At 36.3% G+C, this 20645-nt stretch overlaps 1 protein-coding gene across 2 annotated transcripts in view; it reads left to right on the forward strand.

The window, feature by feature from the left end:
- Window positions 1-20645, forward strand: part of CTPS2 (CTP synthase 2) — a 59685-nt gene that overhangs the window by 5124 nt on the left and 33916 nt on the right. For both annotated transcript variants that reach the window (XM_010725429.4, XM_085211582.1), the window contains exons 3-13: window positions 96-266; window positions 563-663; window positions 2498-2614; window positions 3949-4032; window positions 7944-8024; window positions 9338-9489; window positions 9724-9856; window positions 13050-13138; window positions 13864-13958; window positions 14847-14909; window positions 15504-15547. In XM_010725429.4, coding sequence (XP_010723731.1) covers window positions 96-266; window positions 563-663; window positions 2498-2614; window positions 3949-4032; window positions 7944-8024; window positions 9338-9489; window positions 9724-9856; window positions 13050-13138; window positions 13864-13958; window positions 14847-14909; window positions 15504-15547 — 1130 coding nt within the window. The remainder of the gene's footprint in view (window positions 1-95; window positions 267-562; window positions 664-2497; window positions 2615-3948; window positions 4033-7943; window positions 8025-9337; window positions 9490-9723; window positions 9857-13049; window positions 13139-13863; window positions 13959-14846; window positions 14910-15503; window positions 15548-20645) is intronic.

Raw genomic sequence — 20645 nt, forward strand, 5'->3', positions numbered from 1 at the left:
CTATTTTATTACTTTGCTGTCTATTATGGTTTTCTTCCCAAGTTTTCCTTATGTTATTTTTAATATTTTCACTTTCTTTTTTTTTTTTTTTCCAGGAGAAGTTTTTGTACTGAATGATGGTGGGGAAGTTGACTTAGATTTGGGAAATTATGAGAGATTCTTGGACATTAATCTCTATAAAGATAACAATATCACCACTGGAAAGATATACCAGCATGTTATCAATAAAGAAAGGCATGGTGATTACCTGGGAAAGACTGTTCAAGGTGATATTTTCAGTTCTGTGGCATGCTAGTCCATCCAGTCTTCCTAAAAGAGTGGCTAGAACAAGCTGCTTCTTGCTACATCAGCTTATTCCTTTCTCCAATCTAGGAAATACAGACGTATTGGTGTAATGTAGGACTTCTGGGTTCAAGGAAAGGAGGAATATATTAAAGAAAATGCTTGTTGATTCCATTTGACTTTCTGCTCCTTTTTTCCCCATTTTTTTCTGCACAAAAAAAAAAAGTTTGTGAGTCTAAAGTTGGATGTGCTTGCTTACTACTCCTGCTTTGTCTTGTAGTTGTTCCACACATCACTGATGCGGTTCAGGAATGGGTAATGAATCAGGCAAAAGTTCCTGTGGATGATGACAAAAAAGAGCCGCAAATCTGTGTAATTGAGGCAAGTATAAAACCTCTTAGGTGAACACAAAGAGCTAGTTTGTTCTCTCTTTCCTATTTACTGCTTTAAAAAAAAAAAAAGTCAAGCTGAAGCTTTACAGAGAGCAGTAATACAAATACACATTTTGTATTCTCGATGATTTGTTTTGAGGGTGATAGGCGTGGCTGTATCTCCACAGGTTTTGTTATCCTGACTAAATCCTGCTGGAACTGAGCTGCTTAAGAGTTTACTAGTTGACAATAAATGGCTACCTTAATTTTATAATGTGGAGTATCTATTCAGAGACGCAGATGTTTGACTGAAGCTATATCCTATAAATGGTATTGAGGAAACTTAGGTAATATCTGAAATGCCGTATGGTCAGTAGGAGAACTTATACAATTGTAGCTACGTGGCTTCAAATGCTCCATCTTGCTGCTCGTGGTCATATTTGCAGGAATATATTTCATCATTATGTCAAGTAGTTTCCTACTTTCTAGTTTCGTTTTGAAGATCTCTGTGAGCAACTTTGTTAATCACTTAACCATGATGTTCTGCATGATGGATCCAATGAGTTTCACTTACGCTTAATAGTGCATGATGACAACCTGGAGAAGTGCGGTCAGTAATTGCTAGGTATTACTGGTAGGGTTGAAAATACAGAAAATAATTATACCTGATAATCTGACAGAAGAAAATGTTGTGGATTTAATGCCAGAAGCCACCACGATAATCAGCAGTGTGATAAACTTTATGACCCAAGATACTGAGTTGCTCAGCGTTTCTTATACAGAACAATTTTTCTTAATCAAAATACACTCATTTATGTAGCTATATTTTTTAATGATGTGCACAGTGAATAAAACATTTAATGCAAGCATAAAACCATTAAATGCAGAATTTGCACAAGAATGTTGATAAGTGACGATCTTTGAATGGTCAAACTTTGAACGTAGTTTTGTTTCCTCCATGTAAAGGTTTTTGCACTATAGTGTCAGCCTCATGAAGATATTTTTCTTTAAGACTGTAAGCATAAAGTTTTTTTGTTTTTTTTGCCATTGCAAAAGTCTGAAAGCACTAGGATGAATATGTGTATCAAGAACAAATGTAGAAAGGTTTTCTGGTAGCATGTGAACACAAATATGCAACTCTGTAGAAAGCCACATGGTGGCACAGAAGGATCATTCTGAAATAAAACTACTTCACAGGACTTCTGTGCTAAACTGCTTCACTGGGTATTTACTACAACTCTTTGCATCTTTAAAAGACTCATGTCTTTGAATTAGGTTTATCATGGAATTAGTGTTGGACTGTGGCTTGGTAGTAAGTATTTGAACTGTTTTCAATTTAAAATATAATTTTCATTGTCCATGTAGGATTTTTCAGTGTTGGAAAGCTGTTCTAATTGAACAATCAAATTGTTCTAATCTAATTACTGGTAGATATTGGTATCTTATTGTTTGTGATTCCTTATTGATCTGGGGGTCAGGAAAATGTGATTTGTCTAAACAGATACTGTCAACTTAGCTATTTATTAACTATTGATCACCACTTTGGAAATAGTAAAAGCATGTATTATTCTGTAGGACTACATATCTCCCTATCTCCCAAACATGCTTGATGTAAAGTGAGTATAATGGAACTGGAAAACTGTTACGTGGTTTTCATTGGAAAGAAAACATACAGAATATATGCGAATTCTTTGCAGAGTATGCCTGCAAATTTCATTTGCCTTTGTATTTTTTTTAATAATAAAATTCAGATAACTTGTTAAATATCCAAGAGAGAAACTCTTCAAAAAGTATTTTCATTTATTTTACTTCTGGCACTGACCCATTCAAGCTTTCTTTTTCAGCTCGGTGGAACTATTGGAGACATTGAAGGAATGCCATTTGTGGAAGCATTTAGACAATTCCAGTTCAAAGCAAAAAGAGAGAACTTCTGTAATATCCACGTTAGTCTAGTACCACAGGTAAATTTTTAAAATGTTTTTAATTAATATGTAATCTTTACTCTGGATAGAGCTTTGTATTTTTTTATTTCTCTGATTAGGAAGAGTTTTTGGAAAGGATTAAAGGTTGAGTGATAAAGGCCAAAAGGTGGCTTTTTCTTCAGAGAAGGCCAGCCTCGTTGGGATAAATAAAATCCTTGCTAGAACATTGAAACACATTCTCACATCAATAAAGCAATTAAGTTATCAACAAAAACTTTATCGATGCTGATTAGTCTAGAAGCCTAAATATGGTTGTGTGTTGCTCTGGAAAGTACTTGTACGTTATGATCCTGTTAAGAAAGGCACCCAGCCTCTGTAGGATATTATTTCGGATTCTGTTTGTTAGAACTAAAGTTGTAAGGTGATGGAAACCCCAGGTGATGTAGCACTAAACCATACTGGGCTGATCCTTTTTAGTCATTTGACCTATTATGTGATTTTCTTAAAAGAAAACAATTGTTGTTTCTGCTGTTAAGCTGAAATTATGTTCTTATCAAACTTGTTGCTGCGTTCCTAGATACAGGGAAGACTGTGCAGTGATGCTATCCCTAGTACCATGTGATAGCTGCCTGCAGGCTCCACTGGTGCCATGAGCTGGCTGAGTTTATGCTGTGGCTAAGTATATCCTGTGCCCAGGAGATTTGTGTGGAATGGAACAGCCTCAAGGCCAGGCTGGATGTGCTGTATAGAACAGTCCTGAATCCACTCAGGTTAACTACTGTGTGGAGCACCAACTTCTTGGTATGTGGTGATACTCCAGTCAGGACCATTACAACTTGTAGTACAGAGCTGAAAGTATTTTACATTCAGACTAAATTTTACTTCAGGAGGTTTTCTTCAGCAATTTCACTGGGGAATTCTTGGTAATGAATGTTGATAGTATTGATGTGATTGTGCTTTGTATAGTTAAAGAGATACTAACCACTGCAGCTAATACTCAGGAAGTTTAATTCTGTGTACTATTTCCTACGTCTGATTGTTTCTGAGGACTTAAGGCTTTATGCTGTTGGATGTTTTCCATTTATTAGCAAAACCCAAGAAAGATTCTTTTCTTACCCAAGTCAATTATGTTGAAACTTTTCCTTTGAAAGAACAAGACAAGGTAAACCTGACCTGGTCATGTGTTTCTTCCCAGAATTTTTGATGTGTATAATAACTGTGGTGCAGTTTCTGTTTCTGACTTGTCATAGCTCTGTTTCAATATACTTATTTCCTGCAAGGATTATTATGTGCAATGAATTTTCTTTTACCTGACAGCTTCTGTGTTAATATATTTTAAATACTATTTGAGCTTTCAAAATATGTCCTTCTAGCCTAATGCCACCGGTGAACAGAAGACAAAACCAACACAGAACAGTGTTCGAGCACTGAGAGGCTTAGGCTTGTCTCCAGATTTGGTGAGTTCAGAAGTCAATAAATACAAATCTATGTTTACACATCATCCTAGAGGTATCTGTACGTAACAAGTGGTCAAAAAATGGGCCTTAGTCTCCTATGAGATGCAAGAATTTTAGAAGAAAAACAACATATTTACTGTACTACTTCACTAAATTAAATTGCTCAGATTTGCTCTAAGATAACACAATCCAGTAACTTTTAGCAAATATGGGGGCTTCTAGCTGTGTTCTTTGTCCAAAGGGATCTTTGCAGCAAAACCGTTCTGCATTGTTTAAAAATAATCTGAAGTTCAGATGTATCAGTTCACTTTATGGAAAGACCTAGAATACTTCAACCTTCTACCATTCTTTCACAAATTAATCTTGTGTAAAAAATAAAGGGAAAGCAATCCTACCTGTGAAGTCCAGCTTTTAGAAATGTTGCTGTTTGGAAATTGGTGAATCTTCAAAGTAAGGTTACTCAATTACTTTCTTCTGTTGAACAAGTACCACATATTATAGACAAGGCAAAGCCAGCAAGTTCCACCTCATGTGAGTTGGTAGCCGATGACAAATGCTTAACTTCCATTCTCTCCCCCAAGTTCTCTAGTAATGAGTATGTGCTTAATGCCCAGATTTACCAGTGTTTGCCTCACTGGCACTTTTACCTAAGGAGCAGAGAAGGGACATAAGTTAATTATAGCTCCCTGTGGCAATTCCTGTCTTCCACTGAGGGATGTTAATCTGCTTGTACAGGTGTTGCTTGCAATGAAACCAGGGCAGTACGCCTTCAAACACCAATACAGCCCCAGTTCAAACTGGATAGTTGTGCAAATCAATTATGTCTATGTATTATATTTCTTTCTGTGATTTCTGTGATAAACTTTTGCAAGAGTTTATTTTGGCATATGTCCTTTTCTAGTGTCTGGACATTTTAAGGGCCTCATCTTGATGCTACTTTCCATGGAAGAGTGCAACCACATGAATTAGTGACAGAGGTGTAGTGGAAATAGATGTCATTTAAAAAAAAAAAAAAAAAAAGGAAAAAAGAAAAACCTTAGTGGCACAATTTGCCACATCAAGTGGAAAAAAAAAAAAAAAAAAAGAGATGTTTAAGTTTCTTTCTATCCCTTTTCACAGTTAGTTTTTTGAAATGTAAAAAATGTAAAGTTTTCTTCAGGACTGGCCCTTGTTGAACAGGTTTGTTTTGCAAAAAGCTGCTTGGAGTATCCAAAGCAGGACAAATAGGCAAGCTAATGATTAAACAGCATGGTGTGTTGGGTTCAGCGTGATCCCATGTAATGCTTGGCACAGATATTAATTCACTTGCTAATACAGCACTGTGAATGAGAACAATGAATCTGCCCCACACTAGCCTCATCTTTTTTTTTTTTTTTTTTTTTTAAATAACAGCACTGTTTTACACTTGTAATTTTCTAATTACGAGGGGAAAAAAAGTTCTGTGTCAGTATCTGGTATTAAGTTCTGATGCAGGGCAACTTTATGTTGATAACATAGTTTTCCCATTAAGTTACAAAGTTACACACATACTTTGTTTTCCCTCAAAATTTCGAGAAGTGCCAACCAACATTCTTACTGTTGGAAGACAAATGAAGTATTTATGCAGTCAGAACAGGTAACCTGTTCTCATCATGAAAATATTTTGATACTTGTCATGTGAACAGTAATTCATGAGGCCATTGATGATCTTTACATTATCAGCTGTAGTTGTGTTTGTACTGTAGACACTGTTTTCAGAGACTGTATTTATACTGGATAGGGGAGAGCGTGGACTTATTTAGTTACATACATTTTTAAGTTTTATTGCATGAGAAGACTTAGCATTTTATCAGCAAACATGTTTTTAACTACACATTCAATTGTTTTTTATAAATAAGATGTTTGAAGGCTGTGTTAGGTAGCTTCAAACACCTTTCACTGGATAACTGTAGTATGTTTGCAGAGGGAATGAGTTGAGTATTTACAGCACTGCTCAACATTCTGAGCTTTGAGGGCTAAAGTTAAAATACCTCTGTATAGGTATGCATAGTTGTAATATGGAAAGTTGGGTGTGATTTTTTTTTTTTTTTGGTAGGGCTTTATGATAACTGCCAGTGCCTCCTTTTATTTTTTGCAAATTTTTTTTGTTTCCCAAATTAATTTTTAAAAGCTTGTTACGTGCGTGTGGAATCAGAGGGAAGTAGGTTAGTCAAGTCACTTCCACATATCTCCTTGCTTGGAGCAGTTCAGGGGCTGCCAGCAGCACAGAGAGTTTGTTTCATTTTTTTGCCTTGTTGCTGTGTTTGAGGACCAAAGCACAGAGATTACACTGTGAACAATGCCTAGTGGCTGTGTCAGTAAGCTGTCAGAAGAAAACATGAATATAGCTGCTCTCTTTTTCTTGGTGACACTTGGAAAGTGGCAGTCAGGAGGGCTTCCTTCATAAGCTGCATTGCCAGGCTGCCTGGTGTTAGCTTGGCTAGGCCTGTTCCTGCAGGTAGCAGCAGCCTCCCTGAGGTGGCATGCCGTGCTGGTCTCAGCTGTCTGCATAAAGGAGCCTTTCTGTTCTCCTTGGGGAGTACCAAGAGCTTAATGAACACACTGTGACTGCAGTTTTCATGGACTATATTGCTGCGTCTTGAAAGCTGATTGTATGTTTGTCCATGCTGTCCTATTTGATTGAATTGTACCCGTTGTCTTGTTTGTATTATGTTGCTTTGAGATGCATCTCAGCCACTGTTGTTGCAGTTTTGTTTTCATGATGTTTCTGATATTTTTTATTATATTTCTGTGACTTGAATGCTGTCTCAGGAAGGAAGGCAGATTTCCAAGAGGATTTAATCAAGCACTTGTGCTATCAAGATTTATGAATAAAGTTTTCAAACAGAATTAAATTCTTCAATATAAGCTACGCTTAACTGAAGAGAATGTACAAATTGTTGCACACATTTTTTTTTTTTTAATTTTTATAAGACTAAGCAAACATTTTCCCTTAAAATTGACCTTTATTTTCCTGATTCTAGAAGTTTTGCAAGGGTAAGGGAAATTATTTAAGACTTCATCAATATCAGTGTAGCTAGACTGCATTTCAGCAATGGTATTGAAGAAGGTCTACTAGTTTCTGAACAAGAAAAGAGGTTAATGGGTTAAGTAGTTGTGTATACTAGAAAGATGGGGAATTAAACTTTTAACAGTATCATTGAATCCTTGAAGTATAACCAAGTACAAAATAACTCGAGGTAGGAGGTTAAGTTATCAGTAGGCACATTCAGAGAGCAGTTGTACACTTTGTTAATTGCCTGATGTTACATAATGAAAATAAAAAATCTCTTCGAACAAACACCAAAACACCCATTTATTTTCTTTGTTGGGGAAAAAAAAATCAGTATTTTCCAAAATCCCAGAGTTTGATATGTTTCAGCATAATAATAGCACCAATAAACCATAAAGTTAAGAGTTTTCTGTTTTTCAGCCTTCTTTTTACTGTTATGTACAAATTAAGAACTACAAAAAAAGATACTGAAATGATAGAAAACACACATATAGTCCAAGTATTATTCCTATGAACTTAGCTGGTAAGATCACAATATTTCTTTTTCATTGTGTTATTTATACTTACAGACCTGCCTCACTTTATGTAAGGAATATTACAAATAGTAGTTATAAGCGAGGAGAAAACAAAATACATACAGAAGGTGACAGATTAATAAAAATGGGTCAGTATGGGCAGGTTAACTGAATACTTTTACCTGGTTGGTAGATGCTTGTGAGCTGTGATATTCTGTACAACTCCAAAAGTGTGCAGAAAGATTAAGTGTATTTGCTTGTGCTGTGCTTCCAAAGGAAGTGAACTTCTTCACAAACAGTACTGAGTCTTCTATTGTTTCTTTTCTGAGAAAGATTTAAGATTTTTTTTTCTTCTACTATGACAGATTGTCTGCAGAAGTGCAAAACCTATAGAAATGGCAGTGAAGGAAAAGATCTCCATGTTCTGCCACGTGGAGCCTGAGCAGGTCAGTACTTCAGTTATCATGAGTTATATATGTGGGTAAGCATACGAGAACATCCATGCCTTTCAGTTTTCCACTTCAGATTATTTCATTACATTATAGTTGCTTTTCTGACTTTTTCTTATATTATTATATGTACACTTCAACACTTAATGTCAAAAGTTTACATGTTAATTTTCATATATTGAACAGTCCTTAACAATTTTAATGCGTGTTATATTTGGTATAATTACTGAATAGTCTGTGGGGGGGAAAAAGAAAGTTAAATAAAGGAGTAGATTTTGAATATATAGTTAATTCGCTATATGTTGTCATGAAAACTGTGCAGTCTCATGCAATAACCAGTGCTGTAAGTATGGTTGGTTATTGTCTGTAAATCATCTAAAATGCTTATAACAGTGGATAAACAAAGCCAGCCCTAAAGCTAGGGATTTTGTTTATGTCCAGAGATTGTCACAGCCGCTTGAATATGGCGACAGGCTGAGAGAGTTGGGGTTGTTCAGCCTGGAGAAAAGAATGCTTTTGAGAGTCTTATAACAGCCTTCCAGTACCTAAAATGGGCTTAAAAAAAAGATGGGGAGGGACTCTTTATTGGGGAGTGTGGTGATAGGACAAGGGGGAATGTTTTTAAATGAAAATAAGAGAGATTTAGGTTGCTTATTAGAAGGAAGCACTGGAACAGGTTACCCAGAGAGGCTGTGGATGCCCCATCTCTGAAGGTGTTCAAAGCCAGATTGCATGGGTCTTTGGGCAACCTGGTCTTCTGGAAGGTGTTCCTGCTCATGCCACCATATTCCAACAAACAAGGTGATATTTAATGTCCCTTCCAGTCGAAGCTATTCTGAGATACTTTGATTGTAATTAAAGCTAAGGGATGGAAAGGGGGAAGGTCATAGTTTTGGCATCTGTCTTCTCAGGTAACAGTTATGTGAGATGAAATCCTGCTTTCCTGGAAATAGGTAAACATCTGTCTACTTATGGGAAATAGTGGAAAAATTTGCTTGTGCATGTATTTTGTTATACTCATTAAACTGTCTTTATCTTAACTCGGGAGTTGTTTTCAGTTTCATTTTTCTGATTCTCTCTGTCCATTCTGCAGGGATGAGTGAGTACTCACTCTGCGTGAGTGTCTGGCACTTAGCTGCCTGTTGGAGTTGAAGTTCAACAACTGCCCTACTCACTCAAAAGAAACTTATTTAAAAAGTAGAATGTATGTAGAATACAGAATGTACGTAGCATGCAAAAATAGAATATGTATTTACTATGAGAAATATTTAGGTAAGAATGTTTACTGTGCTTTTTTTTTTTTTCTTTAGGTGATATTTATCCATGATGTTTCTTCCACTTACCGAGTACCAATTCTGTTGGAGGAGCAAGGCATCATCAAGTATTTTAAACAGAGGTTGAATTTACCCATCGATGACCAGCCAAGTGATCTTTTAATGAAATGGAAGAAAATGGCTGACAGGTATGCTGACTCCTGCTGCTTTTTTGGGAGCTGTTTGAATTCAGGTTAGGTTTTTAGCTGACCTGGGACAACCAAACTGCACTGGGGTCAGTAGCATGTTGCTGCTGCAACACCTGTGGAAACTCTGGGTTTAGAAACATTGACACTTCAGGGATTTTAAAAGATGCTTTGTAAAGTTAAAGAAAAATGAAACGTGAAAATGGATGTAATAATCCAAAAACTTGTTTTTGTCAGATATGAAAGGTTGCTGAAGGTGTGTTCCATAGCTCTCGTTGGCAAGTACACAAAACTAAGTGATTGCTATGCATCTGTTTTCAAGGCTCTGGAACACTCTGCACTGGCGATTAATCACAAACTGGATTTAATGGTGAGGATCTCTCTGGATTTTGCTTTCAGGAATATTTTGAATATACATTACTAACTGCCATCATGTCAAGCAGCTTTTATTCATATGAAAATTAAAAAATGAATCATGAATAAATACAGACTGGCTAAACATTTTTTTTAAAGTAGTGTTTAGAAATGTAATTGTTTTATTAGGAACTAAACTTAGCTGAAAAGATTATTGATAACCCCAAACTGGATCTGATTATTTGATTTACTTTCAAGGTTAGGTTTCATTTGTTATGCAACTGCTTATTTTGTTAGTGAGATTAGCTTAAGAAAGACAAGAGATAATAGGCAAATTGAAAAGCAATTTATTTTCTTATTAAAATCTGCTGTGTGGATCCTTGTATAAGTATTAAATTTGTTCTCTTAAATTAAGAATAGAAAGTTGAATTACACAGAAACTGTTATTAGCTTTGTTACTGCTGTTAACTATCCATTTCTATTCTAGGGCTTTGATGTGTGGGAAGGTCTGGGGCAGAGAAGCAGTGTGGAAGTGTATATTGGTATTTATGAATGGGTGCAGAGGATACTTTGGTAACTTGCAATAGTAATAAATAGTCACAAAGTATCAGCAACAAAATGCTGGTTTAGTGTGATTCAGGAAGAGGTATTAGGTAGATCAATCAAAGTAGGCAGTTGAAATATTTTTCTGTAGGGCTTCTTCAAAGAACGAAGTGTGTTAATGTATTTCCTAGGGAGACAGAAAGAGATATTTCTTACCAACAGAAGAAACTGAGAAAAACAAATTGCTTAATGCCTTTGTTAATTATATGAAAGATGAGATGGAGTGCAGCCGAGAAAGTCTGAGGATGATACTAAACTAAGGGGAGCTCTTTGTGTGGTGGCTGTTACTCTGAGGGACCTTCACAGGCTATGGGAATGGGCTGACAGGATCCGATGTTAGAATCATAGGTTGGAAAAGACCTTAAAGATTGAGACTCGATGATCGGGCTATGCAACCTAACCATACTACCCTAGTTCTAACAATCCTCTGCTAAGTTGTGTTGTCATGTTGAACAGGGGAAAATGCTAGTCCTGCATCTGACATTGAGTAACTTGATTAATAGTGCAGGATGCAGCACACTTGACTAAAAAGTAGCTCGGGGAGAGGTACTTGGAGTTCCAAGTTGATGACGAGTTGAGCGTGAGCCGACAATGTGCCATTGCTTTGAAGAAGGCCTACAACATCCTGAGCAATACTGTGGTAATAAGTGGCATCATATGATGAGGGTAGCTGAGGGTAGTCACTGTTCCCCTTCTGTACAGCACTTTTAAGACTGTGTATGTAGGGTGGTATTCAGTTTTCATCTCCCCAGTACAGGCTATGTACTGACATAATGATTGAGTTTGAAGTAGGGCCACAAAGATCAGAGGGCTGAAGTGCACGTTTATGAAGAGAGCAGAGTAAGTTTCTTCAGTCTGAAGAAGAGAAAGCTTGGGAGGAATCTTATTGCTGTCTGTATCCAAGAGAGTGAAGAGAAAATGAGTCAGGCTCATTCCAGAAGTGTGCAATAGAAGGTTGAGAAAATGTGACAAGTATTGACTTGACTTAAAGAAAAGAAAAAAATTCATTGTGAAAGCAGTTGAACTCTGAAACAGTGTGCCCAAAGTGGTTGTGAGGTCTCCATCCCTGGAGAATTTTACATCCTAACTGGAAATGCCCTGAGCAACCTGCTCCAATTTGACCTGCTTTAAACAGGGATCTTGTCTAGAATCTTCCAAAAGCACTTCCAATCTATGTGATTCTGTCTCTCTAAGCTATGTGATTCTGCCTCTCTAAGTAGTGTTTTATGCTGGCAGGTGCATAATTGGAAATATTTATGATATTTAAAAAACTTTTTTTTTTATTATTAGTGAAGTGTGCCTAGAATTGCAGGTACATGGTTAACAAGGCTTACTTGCATCTAAAGCTGAGTTCAGTGGAGCTTTTTCATTAACAAGCATGGGAATGACTGATTGCTAAAATTCATTCTAGCCTGGTGTTGAAGTGTGCTAACTGACAAGGATTCCTGCTGTATTTATGTGCATGCATCAACTTCTTTTTTTCCTCATCAGAAGGTTCTCTATATAAACCTGTGTTCCAGAAGAACTTCTTAATACTGTATATGGGATCCTGCTTGCAACCTAATATCTGATATGTGAATGATAAAATGTTGATGCTGCTTGAATGTGCTGCTTCTCTATGCTTGGCAGGGAAACTACAATTAACTTTAGCTGTAGTTAGTTTTTTTTCCTCAATTTTCTGGTGTGATAAAGCATCTTTTCAGTTTGTCTTCTCGTACCAATGTAAAATAGCAAGATCCATAGGTAGTTATTTTTCTGTTGTGTTTTTGATGCCTTTCAAAGAATGGAAAAAGGAGAAATGTTAGCTGTGAGGCAACTCTATCTTGAAAATCGTAGGCGATCTTTATATCTGTTTAATTTGTTCACACACAAATGAATACTGTCATTTCAGATAATCTAGTTCTTACAGTGCATGGCCACTGCAGCAGGATGCTACTAATTATGCTATTTTCAGAAAGACTGTTAAAACCATGAATCAAACTCTGAAATTCTGTGTCTCTAATGCAGTATATAACTGCTCCAGTCATTTACTCTAGTGGTGCTTCAGGAGCCATGCTTATTAGTGGCAGTATTGGTTCTAATTCAGGATCTCTGGTAGGACATACACAGTGAGCCTGGCTTGCTCTCTACAGTTCATGCTTTCAAGTCAACCCACGCGAGATCTTTCTCACAGGCTAGACAATGCAAGTTTATCCAGTCTTGAAGATTAGATGAACAGTGGCACACAAAAGCTAGTAAAATAAACATCCTAGCTACGTCTCATTTGGATGTCAGTACAAGGTCAGCCCCAGCCCTTGATTGGTGCCCAGATTTCCATAGAAACTAAAGCTGGGTACATGGCTGTTGAGCATTCAAGCAAGTCTGTGTACCTGGAGGGGCAGGAAAACAAGGACTGGAGGTGAGCAGGAGCTCTGGAGCTGATGTGTGAAGAAAGGAGCATGGGGTGCAGCAAGTAGAGCAAACATCGAATCTTCACTGTAGTTGCTGTAGTTTTACTGAGAAATTTACCTGAAGCTCTTAGTAGTCACATCATACAAAAGTTGCTTATGAAGTATGTGCTTTCTCTGTGGAAGAAAATACTATAGTATTGAATATCTTTTTCTTAGTATATAGACTCAACAGAACTTGAGCGTTCTACAGAAGCAGAGAACTCAGTGAAATACCATCAGGCATGGCACAAGCTGTGCAAAGCAGAGTAAGTGTTTTGAACCTTGAATGTGGTATTTACTTAGTGTGATGAAAACTATTTCAGTGAATCACTTCTCAGTGTATCCAAACTTTTGTTTCTTATGGAATGGGACAGCCTTGCATGACTGGTGTCAAGATAGTGAAACACAACAAATTGTGGAATTGCTCTACATCCTCAAACTCTGTTTTAATCTCTTTAGACAAATTGTAGTTGTTAGTTTTGGATAGCTAGTTAAAATATTTTCCTTAAAGTAAGGTCTGTTTGTCAGTAACTATAGTCTGTGGCCATGCATCACAGTGAAGGGTAGAGAAAAGCTTAGTAAATGCGTATGCCACTCTGAAAACCTCTTTGTTATGAGTTGTTGTTTGGCTTTCAATTTTTATTTGTAAGGACACTTAACTTGTTGTTTAGATGCATTCATTTTTTCAGTGTTATTTAGTAGTCATTGAGTTTTGATTTTAAGATCCTGCAGTGCTGAATAAACTTAGTGAATACACTGCTAATAGCTGTAGAAAGCAGTGAGAACTTCACTGTGTAGTAAAGAGTCAGGTGAGAATTAGGATTGATAGATGAGACAAATTCCCACATTTAAATTCTGTATGGTAGTAGGACACATCTTTTGTGCACTGTTTTTGTTCTTTTGTAATGAAAAGTCCATACAATCTGAGAAAAACTTCTTTTGGTGGCTTGATTGTATTTGTTAGCTGCTTTATATATGGTTGTCGTTACAGTGGCATTCTCGTCCCGGGAGGGTTTGGAATTAGGGGAACAGAAGGCAAACTCCAAGCTATCTCCTGGGCAAGAACAAAGAAAAAACCTTTCCTCGGTAAGGTCATTAGTGTCAGTAGTTGTGTTTTGGAGGTGTAGAGAAAGCTAATTTGATATTTAAAAAAAAAAAAAAAGTGGTCTTCCCAACCTGCTAGAACAGGTGTGTAAACATCTACTATGTTGTTAGTAAGTAAGAAGAAAAATACTGTCAATAGAATACTAAGAAAGAATTCTACATGTATGTTGTTTGGAACATGTGCCTTATAAATTATGTCTAGGGTCACAGTCATGTACTGTAGCTGCTGTATAAGGAAGAAAAAGGCCTTTCCTACCTTTCCTATTCCAAAGGCTTTATTTGCTATATTCACATTTTGCATGGAGATTCTGTGTACCTTAGTGTGGTGAAATCAGTATCATACTTGCTAATCAGTGTGCAGAAAACGAGCGTCTTTGGACGTGTGCAGTATTAAATAATTTTTGTTGATTTGTCTGATATCTTATTACAACAATTCTTGAAAGTTTCATATGGCCTGTCAGCTAAATGCTCTGTGTGTAAATCCCTGGAGCTTTGGTCCTCACTCTAGATTTGGTACAATTCTATAAATAACAGTGGCTATTTGCTGAGATAAAATTAGATTTTGGATATACCCAGGCTTTCAGCTTTTGTTTCTTTGCAATAATTATTTGAGAAGAAGATGGGAGGGGGAAAAAGAAGAAACGATTTTTGAAAGAGTTTATAGCATGATTGTTTCACATGTATTCACAGTACACCAAGTCTGAAGTTTGCCATTTTTGTTCTAGCTTTCTGGTAAGTCTCTGTGTATACACAGGGTACTATGGTTTCTGAACAGCCCCATTAAGATGGAACAGTACTTTATCTGCCCTGCTCTTTGTGCTGTTAAATACTGTTTTTTTGTTTGTTTTATTTTTTTGTTCTGTCTTTTAGGAGTTTGCCTGGGAATGCAATTAGCAGTTGTGGAATTTGCAAGAAACTGTTTAAATTGGAAAGGTGAGCTCAGAATGCTGGTGTGAATGTGGTTTGCTTAGATGGAGTTTTATTCTACACGTGAAATATTTATCTATTTTTAGGTAGATCCTAGGATTATCCTTAAATGGTTATGTTGCAAGAGCTAAGCACCCTGTACAAAGGAGCGGGAACTCCTGTTATGCAGATTGTTCTGTAACTTGCTTCCTGACTTAAGCACATTTTCTGCAATACTCCTTATTGTTCACCTTTGTGACCACTTGCTGGAGCGTACAGGTGTGGTGAAGAGTTAAAACGTGAAATTAGGCCTCGCTTGCTTTTGCATACTTTGTTGGTGTTGCTAAATAATAGCCATTGCAGCAGTAATTTGAAGAGGTTTAGCTCACCGGTGAACTACTACCACTAAAAATGGAGATGAAGAAAGTTTGGCAATTGGGAAATGCAGTCTGTGTGACTGAGGTCACAGGAGAGTGCTTCCAAAGTGGTACAGTATGTCTTTCAACAGGCAAGATTGAAGTAGAGATGCAGACAAGTAGAAAAATGTCACAGAACTGTTCTTATGAGTCTGTAGTGCTTGTAGAACAATGGTGATGTACTGTTTTTGAATTTTTTTTTCAGATGCAAATTCTACAGAATTTGACCCAGACACAAAAAACCCTGTTGTAAGTACTGATATTTCTCCTGTGTGTGTTTTGTGTTTAAAAAAAAATAAGCAAACCCTGTGGAAGTTACAGTTGATCTATGTTTATACATGAAGCGATGTCCGTTGTCTTTATTAAGTTTTACTTATATAGTCATTTTATTTTTGAATAGTTCCTTGCCTTCACCTGCTCACTTCTGTAATTTGCCACAACAGTATTTTATTATTAAGTTTTTAATAGTTTCCTTAGCTGTTGGCAAATGCTGGTAGTAGACAATAGCACTAGTTTTTACTGGAGAATAAAATGTAAAGAGAAGCTGGAAAGTGTAGAACAAAGCCATTAAAATATAAACTTATACAAGAAGAGATTATATACAAAGCTGTTGGAAAGTTTTTCTTCCTTTATTTGAATACTGGAAAGTAGGCACTCTTTCCTGCTGACCCCACCCACCCAATGCACATTCATCTCACGGTTCTCCTTTTCAGAAAAACTTCTGTGCTGTAGGTAAGCCAGGGTTCTCAGTATGGGATGCCAATGGTAGTATTTTGGGATGGAGTTCCTCTGGGTGTGTGTTCTAGTTTGGGAGAATGTAGTATCACATTATCCATAACAGTAAAACTTAAAATGGATCAGTAGGGATGGGTTTGTAAAAGTGAAATAGGATACATATGTACATGTGCAAAATCAAGTAGGGCCTCTGTGCAAGATCCTTTAGTGATGAATTAAATGCATTGCTTGTGATACAGAAACAGTAGCTTATAAACTTCCTTCAAAAGAGTTTTATTGGAATTCTAAAGTAAAATACTTTTTCACATCTGCTTCATCTGCAGCATGCAGATAGGAGTTCTTAAAAGTATTTTACCTGTTTGTCAGTGTTATTTACATACATAGAAGAGATAATCCAATCTGAACTTTTGAAGGTTAACTTGAGACTGCTACAATTACATTAATTGTGAGATTTTTCCCCCTTCCTAATGTATGAGAAGACATACTTTTTACTGAAGGGATCAATTTCATAAATAGCAATGTGTTGTAAAATGTGGAAGTTGTTGAAAGCTTACTATAATTGTTTTGGGAAGCAAGAGTGATAATACAGGAGGCTGATCCTGTGATGACTTTGCTTTTAGGGTTTTTTAGCGACAGCTCTATGAATGCGGGATATTTTACTGTTGTTGGATAGAATGGGGCACGGTTTCTTCTTTTGGCACCTTATGATTTTTAACTGCCAAAAGTGATGTTTGCGGTTTTTCCAAAGTTATCTTTTTTTTTCTAGTAATTCAAGCTCAGTTGGCAAAGGTTATAATGCTATTAATGCCTATTTTTTTTTTAATCCTTTGAACAACTGATATACCTTGCTTTCTGTGGGTTTGAATCACCATCAGCTGCTTGAAAAAGATTTTGAATCTCATTTGGATTTTAACACTGGCAATTTAGTTCATGATTCTTTACATTATTAACGTGATTTTTTTCTATGTGCAGAAAGTTTCTGCTCTTGCATTGTAACAACAATCAGTTTTTGGGGAGGTTAGTGCTGCCTAAGACTGAGACAGAGCTGGTGGTTTAAATTAGGTGTGTAGGTGATGCGAGATCCTTCTGCCTGGTGCAAAGTAGACTCATAATTTTCAGAGACCTAAAGGCAAGTAATATGGAATACATCTTATATAGCTTCGTATGACTGCGTTTCATCTGGTCAGCTTAGATACCTTTTGGAGTACGGTCAGGTTGTGAAGCCTGCTTGAGGAAGAAGTGGAACTGCCTGTTTGCCTCCATTATTCTGAGGATTGTTTGCTAGTTCATATGCAGAGGTCAACAGTTAACTGAAGTCTGGAATATAGAAGCTTGTCTGCAGTAATATTGGCTGTTTCTGTCATTACTGAAATGGTAGTGTGTATTAGTATAATATATATCAGACAAAGTTTTTATTCCACAAATAATTAACTGAGTGATTTGCAGTTAGCAATCAAAGTCAAGCAAGGTATATATTTTATAAAGAAAGTTGTGTTGGCAATGAATTCAGAAAGTAATAGAGCAAATGTATGTGTCATAGAAGGTTAATACAGTATTTACAATGGAAGCAGTATGCTTTCAGTATGTATAACAGATTCTTTTGTTCTAAGCTGCACTAAGGTTGTGAAACTGATTAATACTGGTCAGCACCTTAATCTGATCTTTGACATCTCAGTTCTGGGTGAGAAATGGCTGTAAATTGTTCCAAGAAATAAATTCATACTGTCAATATCTGTTAATGCTAAGACTTTGCTAAAACAGATTATTTAGCTTGTGCTAAAAACTTTAGGTGTTCTGTGTAATGACAAATCAATAAAAAAGACTGGAGAAGCAGCAGATCAGTGAAGCTTGTGAACTACTAGACTGATGCAGATGTTTCATTATCCATGAAAATTAATTGGAAACAGTGTCAGCACTGATAATATCTTGTGATGCCACTGCTTGATTCAGCTGAGTCCTGACTTAGAATCACAGCAGCATATATATACTTTTATTCCTGCTCCTTTGGAAGCTGAAGGGAGAGAGGAAAAACACTGGTGAGGCATCAGTTCTGTTTTCTTCTGTTTTTAAAAGGAAACAGGTTCTACAATGTTTATCAGGAGAATTTTAGGGCAACCATAAAATATACATCTTCTTGAATTCCTTCTTAATTTGCTAAGCATTCAAGTATTCAGAACAGTACGTACCAAAATAGTTTCTTCTAAAACACGTATACAAAAAAATAAAGGGATGCTTTGCTTTATTATTGGCCTTTTTAGTCCCTACAAGTTGTTCTTTCGCCCTTTTCTTTACCTTTGTGGAAACGAACTTTTCTTTTTCAATTAAAAATAAAAATTAAGATTGTTGAATAACTTGTATTTCTTCTGGAAGCTTAACTCCAAGTGACTGAAATTGTGAGAGATTATTATTGTTAATGTCTCTCAGTAACAGTGGCAGAAGTTGTACTATAGAAGAACATTGTGTTAGGAAGAAAAACAGCGTTGTAAGAAGTTTCGGTGTGATGAGGCAATTGTGACTTGTTCTTCTTTGACAAATAATGAACACAGAACTGAACATGCAAACGCAGTGTTGCATGAAATGCTGAATATCTGCTTCATTTCAGCTGCTCATCTGCTTCTTGCTCTATTGACTCATTATGACAGTATTACTTGACCTAGGTTTTGCAAAATCACCCAAGTGAAACCTGATACAGGAGGAAAACCCTGTATTGTCTGTTTTGGGAGGTATTCTTATTAATAGTCTTGGCATGTAAATGGCTAGATGTATTATTTCAGACTTCAAATGGTGAACAAAAAATGATAATCTCTGCATATAAAACAAAAAGAGGAAACTAATGGCTTAATAATGTGAAATGTACCCCAAATTTTCTTTTAAAATCCAGTAGGAAAAAAAAAATAGTATTAGATGTAGTGAAAACTTAGTGCCACCTAGAATTTGAAAACATTAATAGACTGTGGGTTATAAATTGTTTGAGAGATTTGAAGTTATTTGTTCAGTATTTTCATTTAGTCTTAAGCTAAAGATGTGTAGTCTGAAGTAAAAAAAAAAAAAAAAAAAAAAAAAAAATTTTTAGAGCAGTTTTCACCTGTTTCCACTCAACCATGCCTTTTGCATTGAATAACATATTAAGGTTGGGTTTTTTTTTTTTAAGGTTTAAGTATGTTTGATTTCCCTGAGGCGAATGAGACAGATATATGATCACTGATCAGTCCCTGATGTTCCTTATCATCATCTTGACTCGTTATTTTCAGGTTATGTTCCCATTATATATTCTTAAGCTTTCTGCTCTGTTTTCCAACCCTTTGGATAATAACAGTAGGTAAATTACAGCTCTCTGCTGGGAAGATAACTGTTCAGAAAAAAATAATGCATTGAGAGTAGTGCTTAGTATGAGTTTTCTGTTGCAAATGACAGTTTTAAAATCTTTAAGAAGAATCTGTACAGTCTGAACTGCTAATGAGGTTGATTCAGTGGGTGGAAAAACAGATCTTTTTTGCCCACCCCCCTTGTCTTTTGTGTTCATTTCCTCTACTGTTTAGCTTAGGTTCGCTTTTTTTTGGTGAAGAGCATAATGAAGAGCTGAAACTTTATTTCAGCTGCCTAGTACCATTCTAGCAAGCAAGAAAACAGAACAGCAGCACAGTGAAATTGTTCCAGCAAGGATTCTTATGTATTTGTTTTAAGCTAAGTCTTGTTGTGACATGTCATAAAGAACTGTGGTTCATCTCTTGTAGCATTATGAAACCTCAAGTATTGCATGGCATCTGTGTTTTGCAAGAAATTGGTAGAAGTAGACATCGCCAGTAGGTGACACTCTTATAACACATTTGTGAATTGATGCCCACTTTTCTTATACAGGATGCCCATAACCCGATTGAATTCTGAAATACCAAATGTTTCCTAACACATGAAAAGGAATGTGTGTCCCATGTGTTATGTAAAGAAACATCTTAAAATTCTATGATATTGTGTGAAGTAGCTAATGTTGCTTAGCACGCAAATGAGAATATGGCACATTTTGTTTTGAAATCAAAGTATATCGGTAAATTAGAACAATGATTTTTTAATAAACCAGAAAAAAAGTACCAAGTACTATGATTTCTTTTTTTCCTTCCAGAACTTGTGACACAGTTTAACAGCTGATGAGTTTGTGTAAAAGCATGGCCCGAGAGCCCAGTAGAACATTCCTATCGTGTTTAAATATTGTAATTTTTGAGGTTGCTATGCATGCAGCTGTGGTGCAGCACTGGATTCCACTCTGTTAGGGAAGAAATCCAAGCATAGGGATCACGATCAGTTGTATGTGGTCTCTAATGCACTTGATTTGCTTTACCATTAAGTTGCTTCCTAAATCCTTAAGTAACTCTTGAGATCTGGACCTAATTGCTCTATCAGCGTAATGGAGGGTGTTGATAGTAAAATTCAGTCCAAAATTGAGAGTTCTATAGAATGACTAGAGCCTCATCCTCTAAATTATTTTGTATTGAAGTACTTCTTCCTTTTCCTTCTTCATTAATTTCCTTTGTTGAAGTAAATGATAGTCTCCATGAATTACTCAGACAAATGCAAGTGTGACAAGGGAACTGTGAAATGAAGTTAAAACCACACCAAA

This window comes from Meleagris gallopavo, chromosome 1 (assembly GCF_905368555.1).
Source record: "Meleagris gallopavo chromosome 1, MGAL_WU_HG_1.1, whole genome shotgun sequence".
In the NCBI taxonomy this organism is placed as follows: Eukaryota; Metazoa; Chordata; class Aves; order Galliformes; family Phasianidae; genus Meleagris; species Meleagris gallopavo.